We start from the raw sequence: 21,029 nt of genomic DNA on the forward strand, positions 1-21,029 counted from the left end.
TGGCCTAAGGATTCTGCTAAATCAGCTCGAAACTGGGTTAAGAAAATAATGTAATGCATGATAACGCAAAACCAACCAAAGTTTCCTTTTTAATAGATTCAGGATGTTGTTTAGAGGGTTCAAAGGGAATGGATGTATGGAATCAGGGCTGAGCCCCCAACGCCACCGCTCACCTCGTCGTTCTTCAGGGCCATGAAATAATAGTGAATGTTCTTGTTGCGGGCGTATTCCTTCACACGAGCCTTGAACTCCTTGTGATCCAGCACCTCCCCGCAGTATTCCAAGACAAAAGTGTTGCTGCAAAAACCAAGAGGTCAAAAGCCATCACTGCTTAGCCACAGAAACACCACGGAACAGAAAATAACGGCGGCAGAGACGGGTCTGCTGAACAGAACAGAGTTTGGTCATTGTGGTGGTGTAGCTGTGATTATTTCATGTCTTAATTCTGATTTTTTACGCTATCACATGGGTAAGTATCCCAGCAAAAAGCCCAGACATAAGAATAAAGCTCCATTTTGAGAGGGGTTTATTCTGTATCCGCCCAAAATAAAGGGTTCTGGTCCGATAACCTGTGGTTTAGTTGGGCGAGTTCCCCTCAAACTCCCCATCACAAAACCACAAATCTGGGATTCATCGAATTGTAGAACGGCCCGAGTTGGAAGGACCCACAAGGATCGAGTCCCTGCACAGGACAACCCCAAACCTCTATATATTATATCCTTATTATAAATACAAAAATACAGATCTTAAAAGGAACTTATTTCTTCCACCCTGCGTTGTGCCATACACCACGGATACAAAGCACCACCTCTAACCTCTATTACAACAATGATTTTGCTACCAGGTTATTCTGATTATTCCAAAACCAAGGGGGTCCTGCTCTTGCGAGGGTTAAATCCAGCAGCACCGGGGACTATGTGGATTTATCTGGCACATCTGGAAAATGAAGACCCAGAAAATGCCACGATGTTCAACCTCTTCTTTGGAACAGTCGCTGCACAAGAGAAGAGCGATGGGGAGCGCCGGTTCGTTTGAACCATCGCTTAACGCCATTATCTTTTACATAAACACACTGGGCTGAAAACACACAATTGTTTTCAGCACATTTGAGATAACTTGGCCTAACTCTGAAGCAAATCAACTTTTCCTTGTGTCTTCCCTGTGAGTTGCTCTCCTATATTCGATACAGCGGTAAAAAACTCTGCCAGGAGACCTGGACGTCGCTGGGTTCCTCAGAACTTTGTCTTCAAGAGAAGGAAAAACTGAGTTTCCACCTCCAACCTACTCAAAATGAACCCGTTGTTTTTCCTTCTTCCAGCCGCGTTCGCTTTTTGAGCACAACGGTTTCCAAACAGGAAATAACGGGAAAAATCTCAGCACCCATCCTGCTGCCAAGGGGTTAAAATATCGCGTGATCCTCGTGTTCGAGTCCCATCGGTTTCTTTGTGCCGATGGGGAAATAGCACCTGGTTTAGCGACAAAGACACAAGTCGAACACGGACACGGATCTGTAAGCGTGGTTGATGTCAAACCAGGGCTCAGAAGTTACGCTGTTAATTAACATCAGGCTAACGAGGGAGGAAGGGTCCCCACAGGATCTTCGTGGAGTCGACGGGGAGGAGGATTCAAGAAGAGGGTGAGTCTTGCAGAGCGTGTGCTCCTCTGACACCGCGTAGTGTGGACAGGGAAGGAGAGAAAGCGGGTGAAAAACAAGACAAAGCTGCAGCAAAACTGTCAGAAACACTAAGGAGAAGAGAGCAAAACGAGAGCGGGAGCTCTAAAACTCAATTAGCGGGTAGGTAACGAAGAGGGACCCCTGACAGAGGACAAGGACAGCACATAAAACTGGAAGAACTTGAGTAAAGTCCCTCAAAAAGCAAAGGCTTACGATGGCAGATCTTTGGCGGCTCGCAGCCCCCAGCCCTTCTTCTCGGTCAGGATCACCTCGACGTCCGCGTGTTGCTTCTTCTGGAAGCGCCTGTTGGAGCAGTAGTCGCCGTTCGGGCACCGGGAAGAACTAAAGGGAAGGAAACGGGACAAATCAATTCCCAGCAGGACAATTCCGATGGGAACAGATACCAAAGAACCATAATCAATTCAATGTAAAACCTCCCAACGTGTTTTGCTATAAAAAGCGCAACCATCTGACTGTCAACGTGCAAATGGAGATGATTTATTTCTGGAAGGAAGATAAAAACATTTGGAATGCGAATGCCGCGGTCGTATCATCAAAACGGGATGAATTGGCCTCCTCTCCCCACGTTTTATGGCTTTTTCCCCCAGAATATCCCATTCCCCGTGTCTACTGCCCACGCTATGAAATACAAAACAAAGGGCAGAGGTTCTGCTGGGTAATTCCTCTCCTTCCACCCAACTGGTGACACCCCCATGCCAGGGGTGAGTCCCTGTCCCCTGCCTCCCTCTTCTCTTACAGAAGGGACGAGGAGACACCAACCACCGCCTGCTGAGGCTCTGGGGAGAGAGGCACAAGGAGAAATGAGAGGAAATAATGATCTCTTGTAGAGCTACGTTTGCATTTCTGACCCCCTCCACACACGAGTTAAAGCTGAGGAGCAGAGGACTCCAGGCCCTCGTAGGAGGTTTGTAAGGTCCAGGTTCCTGCAGACCTATGGTCAGGTTTAAATCATGGAATCATTTTGGTTGGAAAAGCCCCTCGAGATCATGGAGTCCAACCATAACCCACCCCAGCACTGCCCCATGTCCTGAGAACCTCATGTCCGTCTGTCCAGCCCTCCAGGGATGGTGACTCCAGCACTGCCCTGGGCAGCCTGTTCCAATGCCCCACAGCCCTTTGGGGAAGAAATTGTTCCCCAGATCCAACCTCAACCTCCCCTGGTGCAACTTGAGGCCGTTTCTTTGTGTCCCTGTCTCCCCTCAGCTCCTGTTCTCCAGCTGAACCCCCCAGGTCCCTCAGCCGCTCCCATCACACTTGTGCTCCAGCCCCTAACCAGCTCCGTTCCCTTCTCTCAACTCACTCCAGCACCTCAAGGCCTTTCTTGGCATGAGGGGCCCGAAACTGATCCCAGGATTCAAGGTTTGGCTCCCCGGTGGCACAATCACTTCTCCAGTCCTGCTGGCCACACCGGTGCTGGTCCCAGCCAGGATGCAGTGGCCTCTTGGCCACTGGGCACACACTGGCTCATGTTCAGCCGCTGTCACCAACACCCCCAGCTCCTTTTCCAGCCACTCTTCCCCAACTCGCAGCGTTCATGGGGTTGTTGTGACCCAAGCACAGGACCCGGCACTTGGCCTTGGTGAACCTTGGACATGATCCCTCCAGAGCAAGCAGTGACAAGGAGAGCATGGGCAGCTCACTGCCACCCCCCAGGAATGTCAGGGTTACTTCAGGGCTCCCAAGTCACCTCAAAGACAACACTTGCCCCCCTCTGACGTCTCACCGAACTCAACTCACCACTCGATCATGAGCAGGCGGTTCAGACAATCTTCTCCACAGGCCACCTCCCCCTGAGCTCGTTCTTCTTTGGAGAGGGGGGGACACTCGCACAGCATCCGCTTGATGTCCCGGTGAGATTTGTTCTTCTTCCTACGGCAGACAAGTCATTGAAATACAGATTAAACAGCAGCAGGGCAGAGAAATCACTCCTCGATTGTTCAGTTGTTACCGGAGAAAATTTATGCTCTAGAAACTGGATGTGTGGATCGATTATCTCTGGATAACCACAAGGAACGGGGGTAACAAGGGCACTGGGGTTGTTTTGAGCGTGATGACTTTCTGATCACAAAAGACGATTTCTCAGGGCGACACCCCAGGATATTTCACTTCTTTTCCTTCTCCTCAATGTCCGTGATCCGTTTTCACCTCCAGCGCAGACGTGCGGAGGCGGGAAGGACTAAAACCCCTTTGTTTTGTCACCCAAGAAGCCAATTTCCAGACATTTCAGACCTGACTTTTCTAGACCACAAAGCACAAGTTCTAAGGTTTAATTTAAAAGGATAAACCTTGATTAGCCCCTCATGAAAGACAATATACTGTAATCATATAAAATAATCTCCACAGATCCCTTCCAGCATCAGCTCTTCTGTAATGTCCATTTGGTTTCGCTGATCCAAAGGCCAGGAGAAAACCTCTGTTCTAAAATATTAACATATAAACCACGTGTTGAGCACACAAACCATTTTAAAGTAGCTTTATTTTAACAAAGTAAACTGGAGGGTTTAGCTACTGAAACTTTACTGTCAAATGAGACGATGGAAAAGAAAACGAACTGTAGTTAAAGAAGAGAACAAAGGCATCAAAGGCATCTCCTGATATTTTAGTTGCCATGAGACGATGAGGGAAAAGGATCATCTGGAGACATCAGCTGCCCTCTGATATTTCAAATTACGGTTCTGTTAGATCTAAAAAACCTCATTTGAGATGACAAATAATTATACGTGAGTAACCAAAGCAATTTGTCCAAAAACCTTTCCCGGCATCCAGATTTCCCTGTGTCCTGGGAGAGGGAGCGGGATGGCGTTTGGGGACGCTATAGACGAGCCCAGAGGTGGTGCAGCTCCATTAAAGCCATATGGCAGCATCACGTTGAGATGAACAGAGAAGGTTTTCTGCGTTTTTTCCCCAACGTTCTCTGCTCTTGCAGCTCTTCCCATCGCCAGGGCCCAGCCAGCGGGTTGTGCTTAGAAGAGACTCGGGGGGTTAAACACTCGTCCAGCATCACACAGAATCACAGAACCCCAGAGTGTCAGGGGTTGAAGGGCCCTGGAAAGCTCATCCAGTGCAATCCCCCCGGAGCAGGAACACCCAGCTGAGGTTCCACAGGAAGGGGTCCAGGCGGGTTTGAATGTCTGCAGAGAAGGAGACTCCACAACCTCCCTGGGCAGCCTGGGCCAGGCTCTGACACCCTCACCCCCAACAAGTTGCTTCTCCTATTCAAGTGGAACCTCCTGTGTTCCAGTTTGCACCCATTGCCCCTTGTCCTGTCACTGGGTGTCACCCAGAAGAGCCTGGCTCCATCCTCCTGACACTGCCCCTTTCCATATTGATCCCCAGGAATGAGTCCCCCCTCAGTCTCCTCTTCTCCAGCTCCAGAGCCCCAGCTCCCTCAGCCTTTCCTCACACGGGAGATGCTCCACTCCCTTCAGCATCTTGGTGGCTGCGCTGGACTCTCTCCAGCAGTTCCCTGTCCTTTGGAGCTGAGGGGCCACAACTGGACACAATATTCCAGGTGTGGTCTCCCCAGGGCAGAGCAGAGGGGCAGGAGAACCTCTCTGACCTACTGACCACCCCCTTCTAACCCACCCCAGGTACCATTGGCTTCCTGGCCACAAGGGCCCAGTGCTGGCTCATGCTCACCCTGCTGTCCCCAGGACCCCCAGCTCCCTTTCCCCTGCACGTCGTCTCCTCTATGACCAGCTCTGCCAGACGTAGGGAACGCAACACTCGTTCTTCTCCCTCCAAATTATGCCAATTTGGCCATTAAAAAAACAAAAGCTATCACTAAAGAAACAGAAGTTGAAATCTCAAATTGCTAAAGGGAAAAATATTTAAAATAAAGTAAAAAAGCAAATTACCTTTCTGTCAAGTAGACGTTCTCCTCAATGAGGTCAAAGTAACACGGCATCTTCCCTTGCTTGGCGAACTCCTTCCAGCGCTGGGGGTCTCGGAAATCATCCATGATGCACAACCGCCCGACCATAGACGAGTCCTGCGGCGCCGGCTCCGCCGCCTGCCCCTCCGCGCTCGCCTTCTTCTTCTCCCTCGACTCCACGTCGCTCTCGGAATCGCTCTCCAACTCCGGGCGTCTTTTTTTTGGCGGGCCCCGCTCTTTCGCGTCGTTTTTATCCGAAGCTTTTGCCTCTTCCTTCTTCTCGCCGCCAGGCAGCGGCTCCTTGGTGGAATTGCTGCTGATCTCGTGCGCCTGCACCGAACCTTGTTCCTTCTGCCCCGGCGCTTGGCATTTACCCGAGGGGCTGGGGAAACGAGGTTTGCACTCGTCGTCCCAACGCTCGTCCTCTTCGTATTCCTCGTGATCCTCCGTCAGCGAATCCGGGACTTGCCCTTGAATTCGTTCGTAATTAACGGTGGAAGGTCTGCTCGCCGACCGCGCGTCCCAGTAGCCATTGCCTTGCCAGTACGTCTGAGAGCCGCCGTACGCGCCCGAGCCCGGCTGGTACATGTAGCCCGAGTAGACGCCGAAGCTGCTGTCTGGTTGCTGGTAGGTGCTACTGGGCGTCTCCACCTGCGAGAAGTCCCAGCTCAAACCACCCAGATCCTCTGGCGGATGGAAACCGCCCAACCTGGAGAAGTCCCCGAGGCCGGACTGGTTAAGCCCAGCCTTCCCCTGCCTACTGTCCGGCTTGGTAAAGCTCGTCTGGTGTCGGGATTTATCAGCACCTTCGTAACTCTCCGGTAGACAAAAGGGCTGCTCATCCTGTCGGCCGACGGGTCTGCCGATGGAGACGAGCTCCTTCAAAGCCATCCTCTCATCCGCGTTGGTTTTGCCGTGGGAATCGGCCGTCAGGTCCGCCTGGCTGGTGCTGTCAACGCCATCGCTCTGCGGCTGGCACGGGTCCGGCCACAGCTCCTCCGGCTCCTTCCTGCTGAGCTCCGTAGAAGTCGCCGGACTCTTCTCCATCCCTCTAGGAGAACATCTGCTCTCTACTTGCGAACCGCCTTTATTCGCCACGTTCTCCGATCTCTCTTCGTAGTAGGGTCTACTGGGCTCAGGTCGCTCGTCGTCCCAGTGATCGGAGAAGCGCCGGTTGCCCTGGCTGCTCCGCGAGGAACCGGGGCTGCTCTCCTCCATGGCGATAGTCGAGTTCTTGGGCACCACCACCACAGACTGCAGGCGTTTCCGTGGCGTGCCGTCATCAGAATCCGAGTCCTCGGTGTCGCTGTCTTCGCTGCCCCCCTCGCTGTCGCTCTCCCCTGTGTCCGAGTAATCGTGGCGGCCAGAGGGGATGAATTCGGAGGCGTTGCCGCTGCTGTCGCACGTCGGGGCTTGAGTCACAGTTTCTGTCTCTTCCGCGGTGACGACGACGTCGCAAGAGGGAAATAAGGCGTCTGGAAAAGCCGAAGCCACAAAAGGCTCGTGTCCCTCATCCTTCTCAGCTGATACGCTGGGACACTGAACGCTCAAATCATCCGGTCCGGCTCCCCCGGTGGATATGGCACTTTCTTCCACGACCTCTCTGCCGCGGTGCTCCAGCGGCGCCTCCGAATAGTACGAGTGTTCATCTCGGAACGACAACTTGCCTTGTGCCGAACCGGGGCTGAGGCGCCGAGTCCCCGACTCCAGCGCCTCGTCGGCTTCCGAATGCGGCGGCGGTACGTCCCATTTGGAAGAGGCGCTTTCCCCCGGCACGGGATGGTCCCTGAGCCTCGGGGACGAGCCGTCCTGGGAGGAATCCCTGCCCGAGCTCTCCGCGGCTGGGTCCCTTTTCGGGGAGGGACGGTCGTGCTCCCCATCACAGGCCGACCCCGCGTGCTGATCTTCCACACTCTCATACTCGCACGTAACCGTCTGTGGCTCCACCTGCACGTCCAGAAAAGCTTCGGACATAACTTTTATATCCACCGGTTCCGCTTCGATTTCAACTTCCGAATGGTACAAAGTGGGGGCGGCATCGTCCGAAATGTAGCAAAAAAACGGTTCTTTGGTTTTGTCGCACGGAGTCGCCTGATCGTCCAGTTTTTTAAGTACGGTTTGAGAGTGATCTACATTCAGGACGGGCAAAGCGGTGCATTCCTCCTGCTGCTGCGGGGCCGGAGCCTCTGCTTCCCCAAACAGGCTGTTGCACTCGCTGGACTGGACCCGGGAGTCATCGGGCTCCTGCTCTCGAGATGCACACGTGCTCTCCAACCCGTTAGACGGCAACAGATACGACGGGTTCGTCTTCACGACAGGCGACGCTTCTGAGCGACACAGGCTATCGCCAGAAGACACGGCCACATCCTCTGGTTTGGAGGCACTGGACGTCGCCAAAGCATCAGCGCTACCCTCCGGGGACCCATTTACGCTCAGCTCCACGGGGTAACACGTTCTTAACTGTTCGTGCTTTATCTTTAATAAAGTTTCTTGTTCTTTAACACTGTCGTGGCATTCGTTTCCTGCAAGCTCCTCAGAGTTGGCAAAACCCGCTTTCGATTCGTCCGCCTTTTTACAAGCGGGCGAATCGTTCAACTGACGTAGCGGAGAAAGCGTCTTTTCCCTTTCAAATCTTCTCACGACGGACATCCTGATCTCACTGCTTTTTAGACAAGAGGCCTCTGAATCTAGAGAATTAGACTGCTGTTTGATTTCTTCGATCGATTCTGTACAACAGAAAGAACTCTTAAATTTATCAGGCTTTGGTGTGGGGGTCTTTGAAGGGGTGGACTTATAACGGGAGGAATTCACATTACTGTCGGGCTTAGAATGGGATGTCCCCTTTCGATAGCCTAGCTCGTCAAGGGGAGAGCACCTTTTGGTTACTTCACTTTCGGAAGTCCTTTTGGAATCTCTATCGGCTTTCGAAGATCTTCCTCTCCTCTCCGCATCGGCGTGAGATGACTCGACTTTGCTGTCCCTGTCCGACTTAGAGTAAGAACTCCTGGAGTCTCTGTAGGAGGAGGAGGAGTGGGACGACGTCCGCCTGGAGTCGCTCGATCTGGAATGTGTCCTCCGATACTCGTCGTCCGAGTCCGAGCTCTCTCGCGCCCGGCTGTCCGCGTACGAACGGGAATACCTCGACCTTTCCCTGTACGGGGAGCTCCGGTGGTATCTGCGGTCGGATTCATAGTAATGCGAGCGCTCTGACCTGGAGTAGGAAGAGCTGGTTCGGGAGCTCCGGTCGGATCGGGAGCGGGAATGAGATCGGCTTCGCCTCCTCTCTCTGTCCGACCGAGAGCGGGAGAACGAATACCGCGAATCTCTTTCCGATTTGGAATAGCTCGAGTACTTGTCATCCCTGTCCAACTTGGAACGCGAGGAGGATTTCCCCGGGTCGTCACCTCTGAGGGACGCCGAGCTTCTTCTGGGATCTCTCTCCTTTTCCGTACTGGACACCTTCAGCTCGTGGGAGCGCTGGCTGGACGAGGTCCTCACCGAATCCTCGTCGGACTCGGAGCCCAGCAGCGTGCCGTCGGACTGCGAGAACTTCCTCTTGGAGCCGGGCCGCCGGGAGCAGAGCGCAGCGCCCTTCGAGCCGTCGGAAACCTCCTCCTCCTTCCCAATATGGGAATCTTCCTTCTGCGGAGTTATTTCCGTCCGCTCAGGCGCGTTTGGAGCGACACGTTCTTCCGAACCGCGCGATGCCGCGTCCTGCTTGGCGTCCGGCTCCAAAGCCTCCTTGGGGCCTGCGTGACACAGCTCCTTCGAAGCGGGGGCTTCGGCTTCCGCGGGCGGCGACGGTAACAGCGTCGCCATCAGCGTCGCCGGCGCTTGCGGCAAAGCCATGGCCGCGGGAACCGGCATCGACGCTGCTGGTGACGCCGCCGGCGGAGGGGGTGGCGGGGGAGGTGGCGGCGTCGAGGGAAAGTCCGTGGCCGAGGCCACCGGTTCCGTTCCCGGCGTCACAGGCGGCGGCGGTGGCAGCGTCGCTGCTGTAGCTGGTGGCGGTTTTGCGGTGACGTTAAGTAAATGCTTTTTAAAATGGATCTTCCCTAATTCTACCTTCGGTTTGGGAGGTGAAGACTCCTCAGCTGAACCAGTGGCATCCCCCGGGTCCATTTTAGTTTTGGGGTTAAGCTCAGTCTGCAGGGGTACTGCTGGCGAGGTCTGACTTTCATTTTGTTTCTCGTTTCCGAGAGCAGTCAGAAATCTATTCGGTAAGGTCTTCTTGGTTAAACTAAAGCTGAAAGACACCTTTTGTCTTCCTTGCTCTTCAAGGTTGACCTTTGTTTTGGTGCCTTTGGGCAAAAAGCGACTGGAAGCGACGCCTTTGAACACCGGGCCCTTGATAAAGCCGGCTTTCTGCACGGTTTCAGGCTTGCCCTGCAAAAGAAGAAGAAGATGCAGTTAAAGAAATGGGGTTTTGGGGTTTTAATTCTGTTCTACAGGCACACCAAACAATTTTCTTTTGCCAAGCGAATTTTTCGTGCTGATAAAATAGAAACCGATACCCTGGGCTGGAATCTGGGGTAGCTGAGCCGTGCTGGCGCGAACAAAATCAATGACCCAGTCACTCCCAGTCTGGAGCAAAACGTCTTTTGGGGTATGGGTTGAGGTTTTTAAACTGACTTATTAATGACCAAACTGAAAGAATTCTTTTAATTTAATTCTTATTTTTTTAGTATCGCTTTTCTGCGCTGTTTCTGTGGTCCCAGGCTACAAACTATCCTGCATTTTGAAGGTCTAAGCGCGCTTGTTTTCGCATCCTCCGCCAGGATGCGTCTGGTTTCGGTGTAAATCGGACAAGTGAGAATTACAGCCGTGGTTTTATAGCCTGTCCTTTCCTGCTTCCCGCTGACAGCCTTGTCTCAGTCCTTAAGTCATTCCTAATCAGTTTCCAGGCTCAGACGTGGATCGGTGTTAATATAACAAGCTCCAAGAATTCCCATGGTGGCTCAGTCGTGTGCGATGACTCTGTCACCTCCAGGCCAAGCGACTGAAACGCTCCACGGGCATCTCAGCACCAGCTCCTGCCCCGGATCTCACTCACCGTCCTGCATTGAGGATCCCCCTACGGCAAGTTTTTCATGATAATGAGCCAAGAAATCATCTTCTCTAGGACATTAAGAGCTCGGGATCTCCACCACAAAAGCCGCAGCGACAGCGCTCACCCGGCTTTGGAAAACGGAGCCAGTCCAGAGCAACAAAATTCCTTCAACATGGGAACCTCTCACCTTCTAAGATGCATCGATCCCAATTCCAGATGAGCAGTTTTCAAGATCTAACTCCTGAATGGGTGCTTTTAAACAACGCCACGGCTAAAAGGGCACCAAACGGTGAGTCTGGGGGAAAAAGCGCGTGTCCAAGCGCTCGCCTGGCTCCGAAACTCGCTCCTCTCTCCATGACTTGTCTCGCAACCGCCTCCGGAAAGTCACGCTGAAAATAAAGCGCTGCGTATTTACCCAGCTTGGCCTTTTTCCAACCGGTTTAAAGCTTCGGGCTCATCTACACACAGGAAGGTCCCTGAAGACGAACGCTGTGGCATCGCTGTTGTCGATGGTGTTTACCCCCACAAATCCAAATCGCATTGGTATAATTGTGTCTTGCGTCCAAGAGAAACGGTTGTAGCAGGTTTTTGGGGTTTTACCCCATAACTTGGGAGCAGCGGCGGTTTCCTGCGACCCACGGTGAATTATTACGTGCTTTGTTATCCTTTAACTTTTGTAAAACAATGCGGAGCTGCTCAGGCTAAAGGCACCGTAGTCAATCATTAAATAAGACAGTGGTGGAATGGAAACCCTGTCTCATTCTATTTGCACCCTGGACATTGTATATACAAATATATCCTGTTTTTTGATGAAATACATAGGGTTTTGCTTTAATTGTGAAAACCACGTCATGTTCTGTGTGTCATTAGTCTCAGCGACTCAAACCAGCGCGACGAACACATTTGATGTTCACCAGGAGGTGATTTGCTGCACTCCGGGAAAAGCAAAATCTAACTATTTTTAACTGGGTGCCATTCCACGGGTGCTTTTAAACGAATGTCACGGTGTAACGAGCACCCAAAGAGCAACCCTGAGAGAAACCCATGTCCATACGTTTGCCCGGCTCTGAAATACGCTCCTCTCTGCACGACTGTCTCACAACCGCCTCCGGAAAGGTAAAAACACCCTTCTCAAAAGAATCCACACATGAGAACGACCCAGAGACCAACACACAAGTGTGCATAAATGTGCAGGACAAAATTGGGTGTTCAGCCCATCTGGTACGAGTTTCTACGGGTCTGAATGCTGCTGAGACCTCCCACCCATAATACACTGGGCTCAGCCTTTCAAGAGCAAGGAAACAGCATTTTGGGGTTTGATGGGTTAATTATTATCCCCGTGTGATCAGAAATTCACACCTTTTTACTCCCAACTCGTAGATAATGTCTTGGGATAATGGAAAAGTAAGAGATTGGATTCCTATTTCCAACCATATGATTAAATATAATATCTATCAAGAGATAGATATTTAAATACAGACATGGATATAGATATAGATGAGATATAGATGATCCAGATGAGATATAGATACAGATATATAGATATAATAAACAGATATAGATATAATAAAGAGATACAGATATAAATAGATATTGATATAGACATAGATAGATATAGATATAAGATATATAGACATAGACAGATATAGATATATGATATATAGACATAGAGATATATAGATATAGATGATCCAGATGAGATATAGATATTGATATCTATACAGATATATAGATATAGATATGGATACAGATAGAGATATAGATACAGATACAGATACAGATATAGATATAGATATATAGATATAGATATAATTGAGAGAAATAGATAGATATAGACATAGATATAGATATATGATCTAGAGATATAGAGATATAGAGCTACAGAGATATAGAGATATATGATATACAGACATAGAAATACACAGATGATCCAGATGAGATATAGATATATATAGATATCAATGTCAATATATAGATATATAGATACAGATATATGGAAGGAGTCTCCACAAATCCAAATCGTTACCAGAGACTGAATTCACCTATTTTACCAACAATACATCTAAAACCCAATAATAAATAGATATTTAAAAATACAGTGAATAGAGTGCATTGGCATGCAAGAATTTTCTCTCTCGTTGGCACTTCTGGAAATTATTTTGTGCGCAAAATTACATTTATGGGCAAATTTACCTATGGAAACGTGCCGATGTGTTTGAAAATGTCACTTCCAGCGCAACGGATCTGGAACCTGAGCCGCACGTGAACAACGGGGCTTGGATCCATCCACCTTTACACCAAATACGTGGCCCAAAGGTAAAACAGGAGCCGCTCAGACAACACATTTCAGAACAAGTGTTTCATCCTCATGTGCTCACCTTTCCAGGGTGTTTTTTTTTTCCTTAAATAACACCAAATTTGAAAAAAGGCACGACTTAGAGGATTTTAACCACACTCCACAGGCAGCTTTTGAAATTGAATAGGTAGCAATTACTGACAGTTGTTCTCCCTCCTTTCATGTTTTACACAAAGGGAACGCTCCCCCAGACGTTGCTGTGGGTGGCTTTTGCACGATAAGAATATTGAGCAGAGATACACACGATTACTGGATCAGCTCCCGATTCGCTGGGAACACGAGGAGGATCTTCAGACCTGGTCCTACAGCACCAAAACTTCTTACCAGCACTTGTTCCTATGCTTGGATATCACAAGTTGTTCCAGGCTCTCCAGATTTTCTCCTTTCCCCTAAAATCCGTTGAGCCAGATAGAGCAAAACTGACTTTTTTCACGCATTAAGTCCTTACATAAGCATCTTCTCGCGGTGTAGAAAGCGGCATCTACCTACAGCAAATGGTTCAAGGGCACCATTGTGCTTTGCTATCACATCCTGGTGTGTAGATGGCAGCACTGGAGAAGTTTTCCTTCTTTCTTGGATTTAATCACTGCTAAATTTGCTTTATTTGGACTCCCAGTCTCTCCAGATTCAAGAAATCCATAGGTGAAAATAAGCAGGTTGGGTTAATGCACCTCAGGAGCTACAATGAGAAAGGTTTTACTCACCTCATTTTCTTCTTCTCTATTGGAATCCAGGCGAGAAAACATGCAAAAGAAGAAATAAAAAGAAGGCGTGAACATCAGGCAAAAACATGAAATATAACGTTGGATCCCGACGCAGCGAATGGGACGGACGAGGGACGCGGAGCGAGGGCGACGCCGATGACCCGACCAACGGCGCCAACGGCCGAGCGGAGACGCCAACCGCCCACCAAAGGGACGCTCGTTCACGTAAAAGGTTGGAAACTCGGCGAGGAGGCGGACAGAGCAAACCTTTGATGAGCAAACCGCCTTGGGGGGGTCTCCACAGGGTCTGCAAACCAACCAGAATCTTGTTTGACACTGCACAGGTAACGCAGATGTAAAAATCGCAACATTTAGAGGTTGGAAGATGATTTTAATACTTTCTTTAGCAACCCAGAAACAGTGGAAGTATTAATACCTGCCTCTCATCGCCAGAAATTAAAGATACTCGTGAACTGCTCAATGACCTGAGCCCTGGCTATTAACCATGATGCTTAGAATTAATTAGCACTTCGGCAGCAAGATGCGCACCAATTAATTAATGTGAAGCGTTACCTTGATCCCAACCCAACCTGCCAATGTTCTGAACTCTGTTTCCCTACATTCTTCGCTCCCATCCCATGAGGAAAACAGTTTCTCCTCCATGGAAGGTGAAGGAACAAGAACACAATCGTTCTCTTCTTGCTCTCGGAAGCTTTTGGTCCTCAAATGAAAACTAAAGATGTAAAAGTCTCAGCGGTTACCAGCACGCCTTAACCAAGATGTCAACAGCTCATCTGTTATTTCATCAACCAGACACCCAAAAGAGCTCGGAACGTTCCAACGTAAAAGGTCTTTAGACACAGGGATGTTTTCAGTTGGACCTTTGGGAGGTTGAGGTTGGATCTGGGAACAATTTCTTCCCCAAAGGGCTGTGGGGCATTGGAACAGGCTGCCCAGGGCAGTGCTGGAGTCACCATCCCTGGAGGGCTGGACAGACGGACATGAGGTTCTCAGGACATGGGGTGGGTAATGGTTGGACTCAATGATCTTGAGGGGCTTTTCCAACCAAAACGAGTCCATGATTCTAAATGTAAGCAGCTTTTGAGCCAGAATTCGGCGCCGTCGTGGTGACGTGGTGGTGATTTCCTGCAGGAAAGCTGCACAGATTTCACTTTGGCTCATCGCGAAGTATCAAATTCTGGAAAAAGGAAGTCAAAGCTCCTGGTTTCTGCGTAGCCCAGGAAATAAACACCCACCTCCCCAGTTAGAGCATCAACAGAGAACTGGGACCAACCTGCCAGAAAGGGCGCCCACCAACAGTACCCAACTCCTGCCTCTACGAAGGCTCACGTCCAATCAATAAAGCTCATTAACAGGTTAGAAATTAGCATTTTTCATTGACAAAACGCAAGTTTAAGCACGTTGTAGAGTGCACGTGTGTGATTGAACGGGGTTACGCAAGCCCTGAACTCAACACTGACGCAGAGGACACCCCTGAGAATGACACAAATTAGTCCCTAAATAAAGGAGATTACATCTTTAGGATCACAGAAAATGAAGTTTCAGACCCCCATGACGCCAACATTGTTGACAGTCGCGTATTTTGAGCATTAAACACGAGCATTTACTCGAGATGAGAAGGTCCAGAGTAGTCAAGACCCAACGAGAACGTTGGACTCGATGATCTCAAGGGTCTTTTCCAACCTCAATGAAGATTTTCAAGCCACCGGTCACCAAATATGTTGTGACAGAGCACAGAATAACAACCAACAGACAAAAGCTGGTGGTCCCAAACCAAAAAGAGAAATAACCGTCTATTTATACATAAGAACGCAGGTTTAACAGCTAAATATTGGGAGACGAGTAACAACGTTCAGTATTTATAATTAATATCCTGCTGTAAGAGTGAAGGAAATCATTCCTCTTAATCCATTTTTGCTCCCGTTGCTGAAGCATGGAATAAAACTGGTATTAAGGGAAATGTTGCCACGTGCACAAAGTGGAGGTGTCCAAAAACAAGGAAGAAAATCGCAATATGCTGAAGGGGAAAAAGCCAATTGATCTGGTAGCGAGAGCTGGGGGCAATTCCACTATCTGAGAATATTGAAAGACAGAAAACGGTAAGGAAGGGATAAAAGAGAAGAAATCATGTGAATTCAATTGGTTGTTTGAAATAAAATATGCAAGAACGAAGCAGATGTGACACCGCTGGGAATGGATCTTGTATGGACCTCGATGCCTATGTGAACAGTTTAATTTCTACTGGACAGAGAACGAATGTCCTGTGTCCAAACCAGCGTGGTCAGCAGGACAAGGGCAGTGATCCTTCCCCTGTGCTCTGCACTGGGGAGGCCACACCTGGAGTGTTGTGTTCAGTTCTGGGTCCCTCAGCTCAGGAAAGAGATTGAAGTGCTGGAGCGGGTCCAGAGAAGAGCAACAAGACTGGGGAAGGGACTTGAGCACAAGCCCTATGGGGAGAGGCTGAGGGAGCTGGGCTTGTTCAGTCTGGAGCAGAGGAGGCTTAGAGCTGAGCTCAGCACTCTCTAGAACGACCTGAAGGGCAGTTCTAGCCAGGGGGGATTGGGCTCTTCTCCCAGGCAGTCAGCAATAGGACAAGGGGGCATGGGCTTCAACTCTGCCAGGGGAAATTGAGGCTGGAGATGAGAAAGCAATTCTGTGCAGAGAGAGTGGTCAGCATTGGAATGGCTGCCCAGGGAGGTGCTGGACTCACCGGCCCGGGAGGTTTTTAAACTGAGATTGGCCATGGCACTGAGTGCCATGATCTGGTCAATGGACTGGAGTTGGACCAAGGGTTGGACTGGATAAGCTCTGAGGTCTCTTCCAACCCAGTTCATTCTGGGATTCTGTGAATGATTTTCAGAGAGGGAATATTAAGTATTTCCTCACTGCAGTGGAAATTTACGCATTTATGCCCAAGTGCTTTTTCCTCCTGAATTACCCAAAACTCATCCCACATCGCTCAGGTGCCCACGTGAAGCTTTAACCTGAATAAAAGGAGTGAGTTATTTCCATTTTCAGCCTTTTCCATCACCCCAGATCCCCCCCAAAATATATAAATAGATTTCCAAAATGAGCGAATGCATCGCCGTTCACTCAAAAAAAACCTTTTTGGCAAATTCCTCCCACGCTGGGTTTGGAGTTACATAAAACCCTCACGTTATGAGGCTGAGGAAGGAGCGGGATCCATCCAAAAACCACCCAAAAACCACCCAAAAACACAAGCTGTGGCTTTTCCAACAGCTTTGCAGCCCCAGAGGGTTCCGACAATCCCATTTGTTCCCCTCTGCCCTCTGCAGGTGCATAAAATGAAGATTATAATGAAAATGAGCGTTGAATCAGGCACTTAGCGGCTCATTTTGGGGAAGGTGAAGAGAAAGGGCTCGTTAAAACCCAAAATCAAACCCAAAATCAAACTCAAAGCAACTGCACTTTCTTTCATTTATCTACAGCAGCCCTGCATATTGGTATTTTCAAATCGAGAAATAAAAATCACTGTGGCCCTAATGTAACATTTAAAAGGACAATTTTGCCACTCAGATCTGACGAATTAACGCCAGATATCGGTCGGGTAAGAGCAAAACGCGCTTGCACGCACCCCACAAATACACGATTTGCACCCACAGCAGCAAAATCCTCACGGTGTGAAGAGTTTGCATTTGCAAGAAACGCTTTTCTAAGTCTACAGACTCGCTTTTCTACCAACATTCTTTCTATGGATGTATCAATGGCCTTACGTATTGTTCTTTTTCCATGGTTTTATCCCCTTTCCTGCTCCTGGAAATGTCAATAAAAAAGAAGGTGGTGGTGTTTATTTCAGTAGCGTCTCTGAGGTGCTTGAACAGCTCAGGGTGAACGTGACTCCTCTCCTTTTCCAGCCCAAATCCACACTGCGGTCTGAACTAAACCCAGGCTTTGCTTATGCTAAAAAGCCAACAAACCCCCCCTTCAGACCAGCAAAGGCTGGGTTGTTAAGACAAAACTTGAGCCTTGCCTCCCATTTCTCTTTTTGTTCGGTTTAAGTTTTCTTCTTCTTAAGAAGGACAAATTTGGAAGCCTAAAGCTCTTCTTATCTAAACATCTCCAAGACTAACAAGGCTGCAAAGCCCAGCTCAGCACACCTTAAGCTGGCGTTAATTAGCATCTGAAAGACAAATCGACCTTCTTTCTGAAAGAAAAGGAGCAAAATGCAAAAGCACAGCACTCAAACTGGAGGGAATTCTCATTTTAGACTGTTTTCCTTAGGCTGGATTAGGTAGAAATGGTGTCAGCGTGGGGATGCTTGTCTGCATTTCTCATGGATCCAGCAGCACGTAAGATGAAAAACCTCATCCCCAACACCACAGAAAAGCAAAAAAGGACAGAAATAGAAAGAATTGAGGTGGAAATTTGCACTTCCAGCAAGATCCTAAGGGCGAAAAGTGAACTTTTAGGCCGATTTTGCGGCAGAACGGGCCAAGTTGGCACCTCCAGGCTCCCACGGCGATGCTGTTGGTGTTCAGCGGCTGCTTCTCCTTCAGCTCCCACCACCCAACAACTTGATAAAATATTTCCAGGGCCGAAGCGTTATCACCCACTCGGTTTATTAGTCCCTAATGTGGCTGGTTGGAGATAAAAAACAAGGACAAATGTGCCTGCAATTCACCGAAACGTGGCGCAAAACTGCTGGGAAATCTTTTGTACCCAGCGCTGCGCTTTTCGTATCCAAACGCCCGAAAATTCAGCAAAACAACTGGATAATGTACAACCAGAAACAGAACAAAACAGCGGGGAAGTTAATGGACTATCCTGCTCCTTCCCCCAAAAACACACGGAGAGAGGAAAGGGTAAAACACACCAGGAAAGGAGGGGAAATAGATAAATTACTAACGGTATCCAACATCTTATTTAAACAGAAGCTTGAAAGGCGGCCAAGCGCTGCAGAAAATGAGGTCAAGGTAGCGATGAGCGCATCCCCAAACCCAAACCCCCCTTTTCCTGAACCAAAAACATGGTTTTTCTTTCATTTACAAAAAAATATAAGGGCCCTGAGAGGTCACAATAATGTCAATAAGGGATTTTTTCAAATATCTGAATTACTGAATCACCTGTAATTAACTCCTAATACACACACAGCCCCCCAAAGCCCCGAAACGAACTTTATAAATCAAAATAAAACCCCAGACACAAGCGGTTTCGACACCAGATGATGAAACTCAACTATTGGAGCCGCGCTTCAGCCCAAGGTCCCGTTTCTATCTGTCCAGAGCGGATTCAAAAGGAGTTAAAACACAATACGCAGAACTTAGAGCGCTATAAATATTTACTGTGAGCGTTTCAACTCTATTCTTTGCATCTGGGGAAAATATACGCTAAAAAAATAACACGGCGTGAGGTAAAATGTCTGGTTAGCGCCAGCAAAGGGATTTCTGCCCAAGGTTTCAATTAAATCCTGGGTCTGGCAAAGCCTTTCCCAGGGTAAATCCACCCCGATAGCAGCCAAGGCCTAAAGGGAAGAAATAGAAAGGAAAAAGGGTGATTTTGGAAAATAATTTGGTTTTTCTGCTGCTCCTCTTGCAAAAGAAGGGGAGTCAGAGAAAAGACATCAGCAGGAGCACATGGAAAGACAGAGGTTTTGGGGGTTTTTCTGAGCAAAGCTTCATATTTTAACTATCCAGCTATCTCTGTGTTAATAATATTAGTGGTTTAGAGAAGCTACGATTTTCTGCTTCAGGAAAAAAGACACAGTTAAGGAGAAAAAACAATTTCTAGTCTCGTGCTCCAAGGTTCCCAAACTCACCACAGTTCCCGCTCTCCATCTCTGCCCAGTGCCAGGATGGGTCTAAGGAAACCGAGTTTAAATCGTGACAGGAATCATCGGAAAATCCAGCTGGAAACCGTGACGGGAATCACTGTGAAATCCAGCAGGAAACTGTGACAGGAATCGTCGTGAAATCAACTTGGAAATCGTGACAGGAATCATGAAATCCAGTTGGAAATCGTGAGAGGAATCATCATGAAATCCAGTTGGAAATCGTGAGACCAATCATCATAAAATCGAGTTTAAATCGTGACGGGAATCTTCATGAAATCCAGTTGGAAATGGTGAGAGGAATCATCCTAAAATCGAGTTTAAATCATGACAGGAATCATTGTAAAATCAACTTGGAAAACGTGACAGGAATCACCGTAATATCAAGCTGGAAATCGTCACAGGAATCATCACAAAACCGAGTTTAAATCGTGACAGGAATCATCACGAAATCCAGTTGGAAGTTGCGAGAGGAATCACCATAAAATTGAGTTTAAATCACGACAGGAATCATCATGAAATCCAGTTAGAAATGGTGAGAGGAATCATCATGAAATTGAGTTGGAGATTGTGAGAGGAATCATCAAAAAATTGAGTTTAAATCGTGACAGGAATCATCACGAAATCCAGCTGGAAATTGTGAGAGGACTCACCACAAAATTGAGTTTAAATCGTGACAGGAATCATTGTAAAATCCAGTTGGAAATCGTGACAGGAATCATCATAAAATTGAGCTTAATTGTGACAGGAATCACCATAAAATTGAATCTAAATCGTGACAGGAATCATTGTAAAATCCAGTTGGAAATCGTGACAGGAATCACCATAAAATCGAGTTTAAATCATGACAGGAATCATCATGAAATCCAGTTGGAAATGGTGAGAGGAATCATCGTAAAATTGAGTTAGAGATCGTGCCAGGAATCATCACAAAATCGAGTTTAAATTGTGACAGGAATCATCATGAAATCCAGCTGGAAATTGTGAGAGGACTCACCATAAAATTGAGTTTAAATCGTGACAGGAATCATCGTAAAATGAACTTGGAAATCATGACAAGCATCATCGTGAAATTGAGTAGGAAACCATGACAGGAATCACCATAAAATCGAGCTGGAAATCGTAACGGGAATCAGCGTAAGCAACGAGGGATTTACCGACACGACGAGGACCGGTGAAGAGAGCAACGGCGCCAAAAAGATGCGATAAACCCGGCTTAACTCCAAACCACGGCTTACGGGAGCTTCAGTGCTTGGAAAGCTTCCTCCTCCTCCTCTTCTGGGAGGAGGAAGGAGAGATGTGAGCAGCAGGGTCACCCATAGCATCCTCCCACCAGCACAGCTCCCATGGGGTGGCATTGCAGATAATCCCTGTCTCAAAATCACCTCCAAGGCGAGCAACAAAAGGAAACGTTTCACATGGAAGACAACACTTAAAACAGCATTTTCCCCACCTGATGTAATCAATTCCTAAAATACCTGCAGGCCCCCGGGCCGCCTGTCTGTCCAGGGCTGCCCCTGGGAACGGATGAGGCTGGATC

At 48.5% G+C, this 21,029-nt stretch overlaps 1 protein-coding gene across 2 annotated transcripts in view; it reads right to left on the bottom strand.

Annotated features, from left to right (window-relative positions):
* The window catches only part of SETD2 (SET domain containing 2, histone lysine methyltransferase), a 65,889-nt gene that overhangs the window by 37,030 nt on the left and 7,830 nt on the right, over window positions 1-21,029 (bottom strand). For both annotated transcript variants that reach the window (XM_065829930.2, XM_065829929.2), the window contains exons 2-6: window positions 13,681-13,696; window positions 5,554-9,956; window positions 3,434-3,565; window positions 1,889-2,017; window positions 174-297 (exon numbers count right to left, since the gene is read on the bottom strand). In XM_065829930.2, coding sequence (XP_065686002.1) covers window positions 174-297; window positions 1,889-2,017; window positions 3,434-3,565; window positions 5,554-9,956; window positions 13,681-13,696 — 4,804 coding nt within the window. The remainder of the gene's footprint in view (window positions 1-173; window positions 298-1,888; window positions 2,018-3,433; window positions 3,566-5,553; window positions 9,957-13,680; window positions 13,697-21,029) is intronic.

Source organism: Patagioenas fasciata, chromosome 2 (assembly GCF_037038585.1).
Source record: "Patagioenas fasciata isolate bPatFas1 chromosome 2, bPatFas1.hap1, whole genome shotgun sequence".
NCBI lineage: Eukaryota > Metazoa > Chordata > Aves > Columbiformes > Columbidae > Patagioenas > Patagioenas fasciata.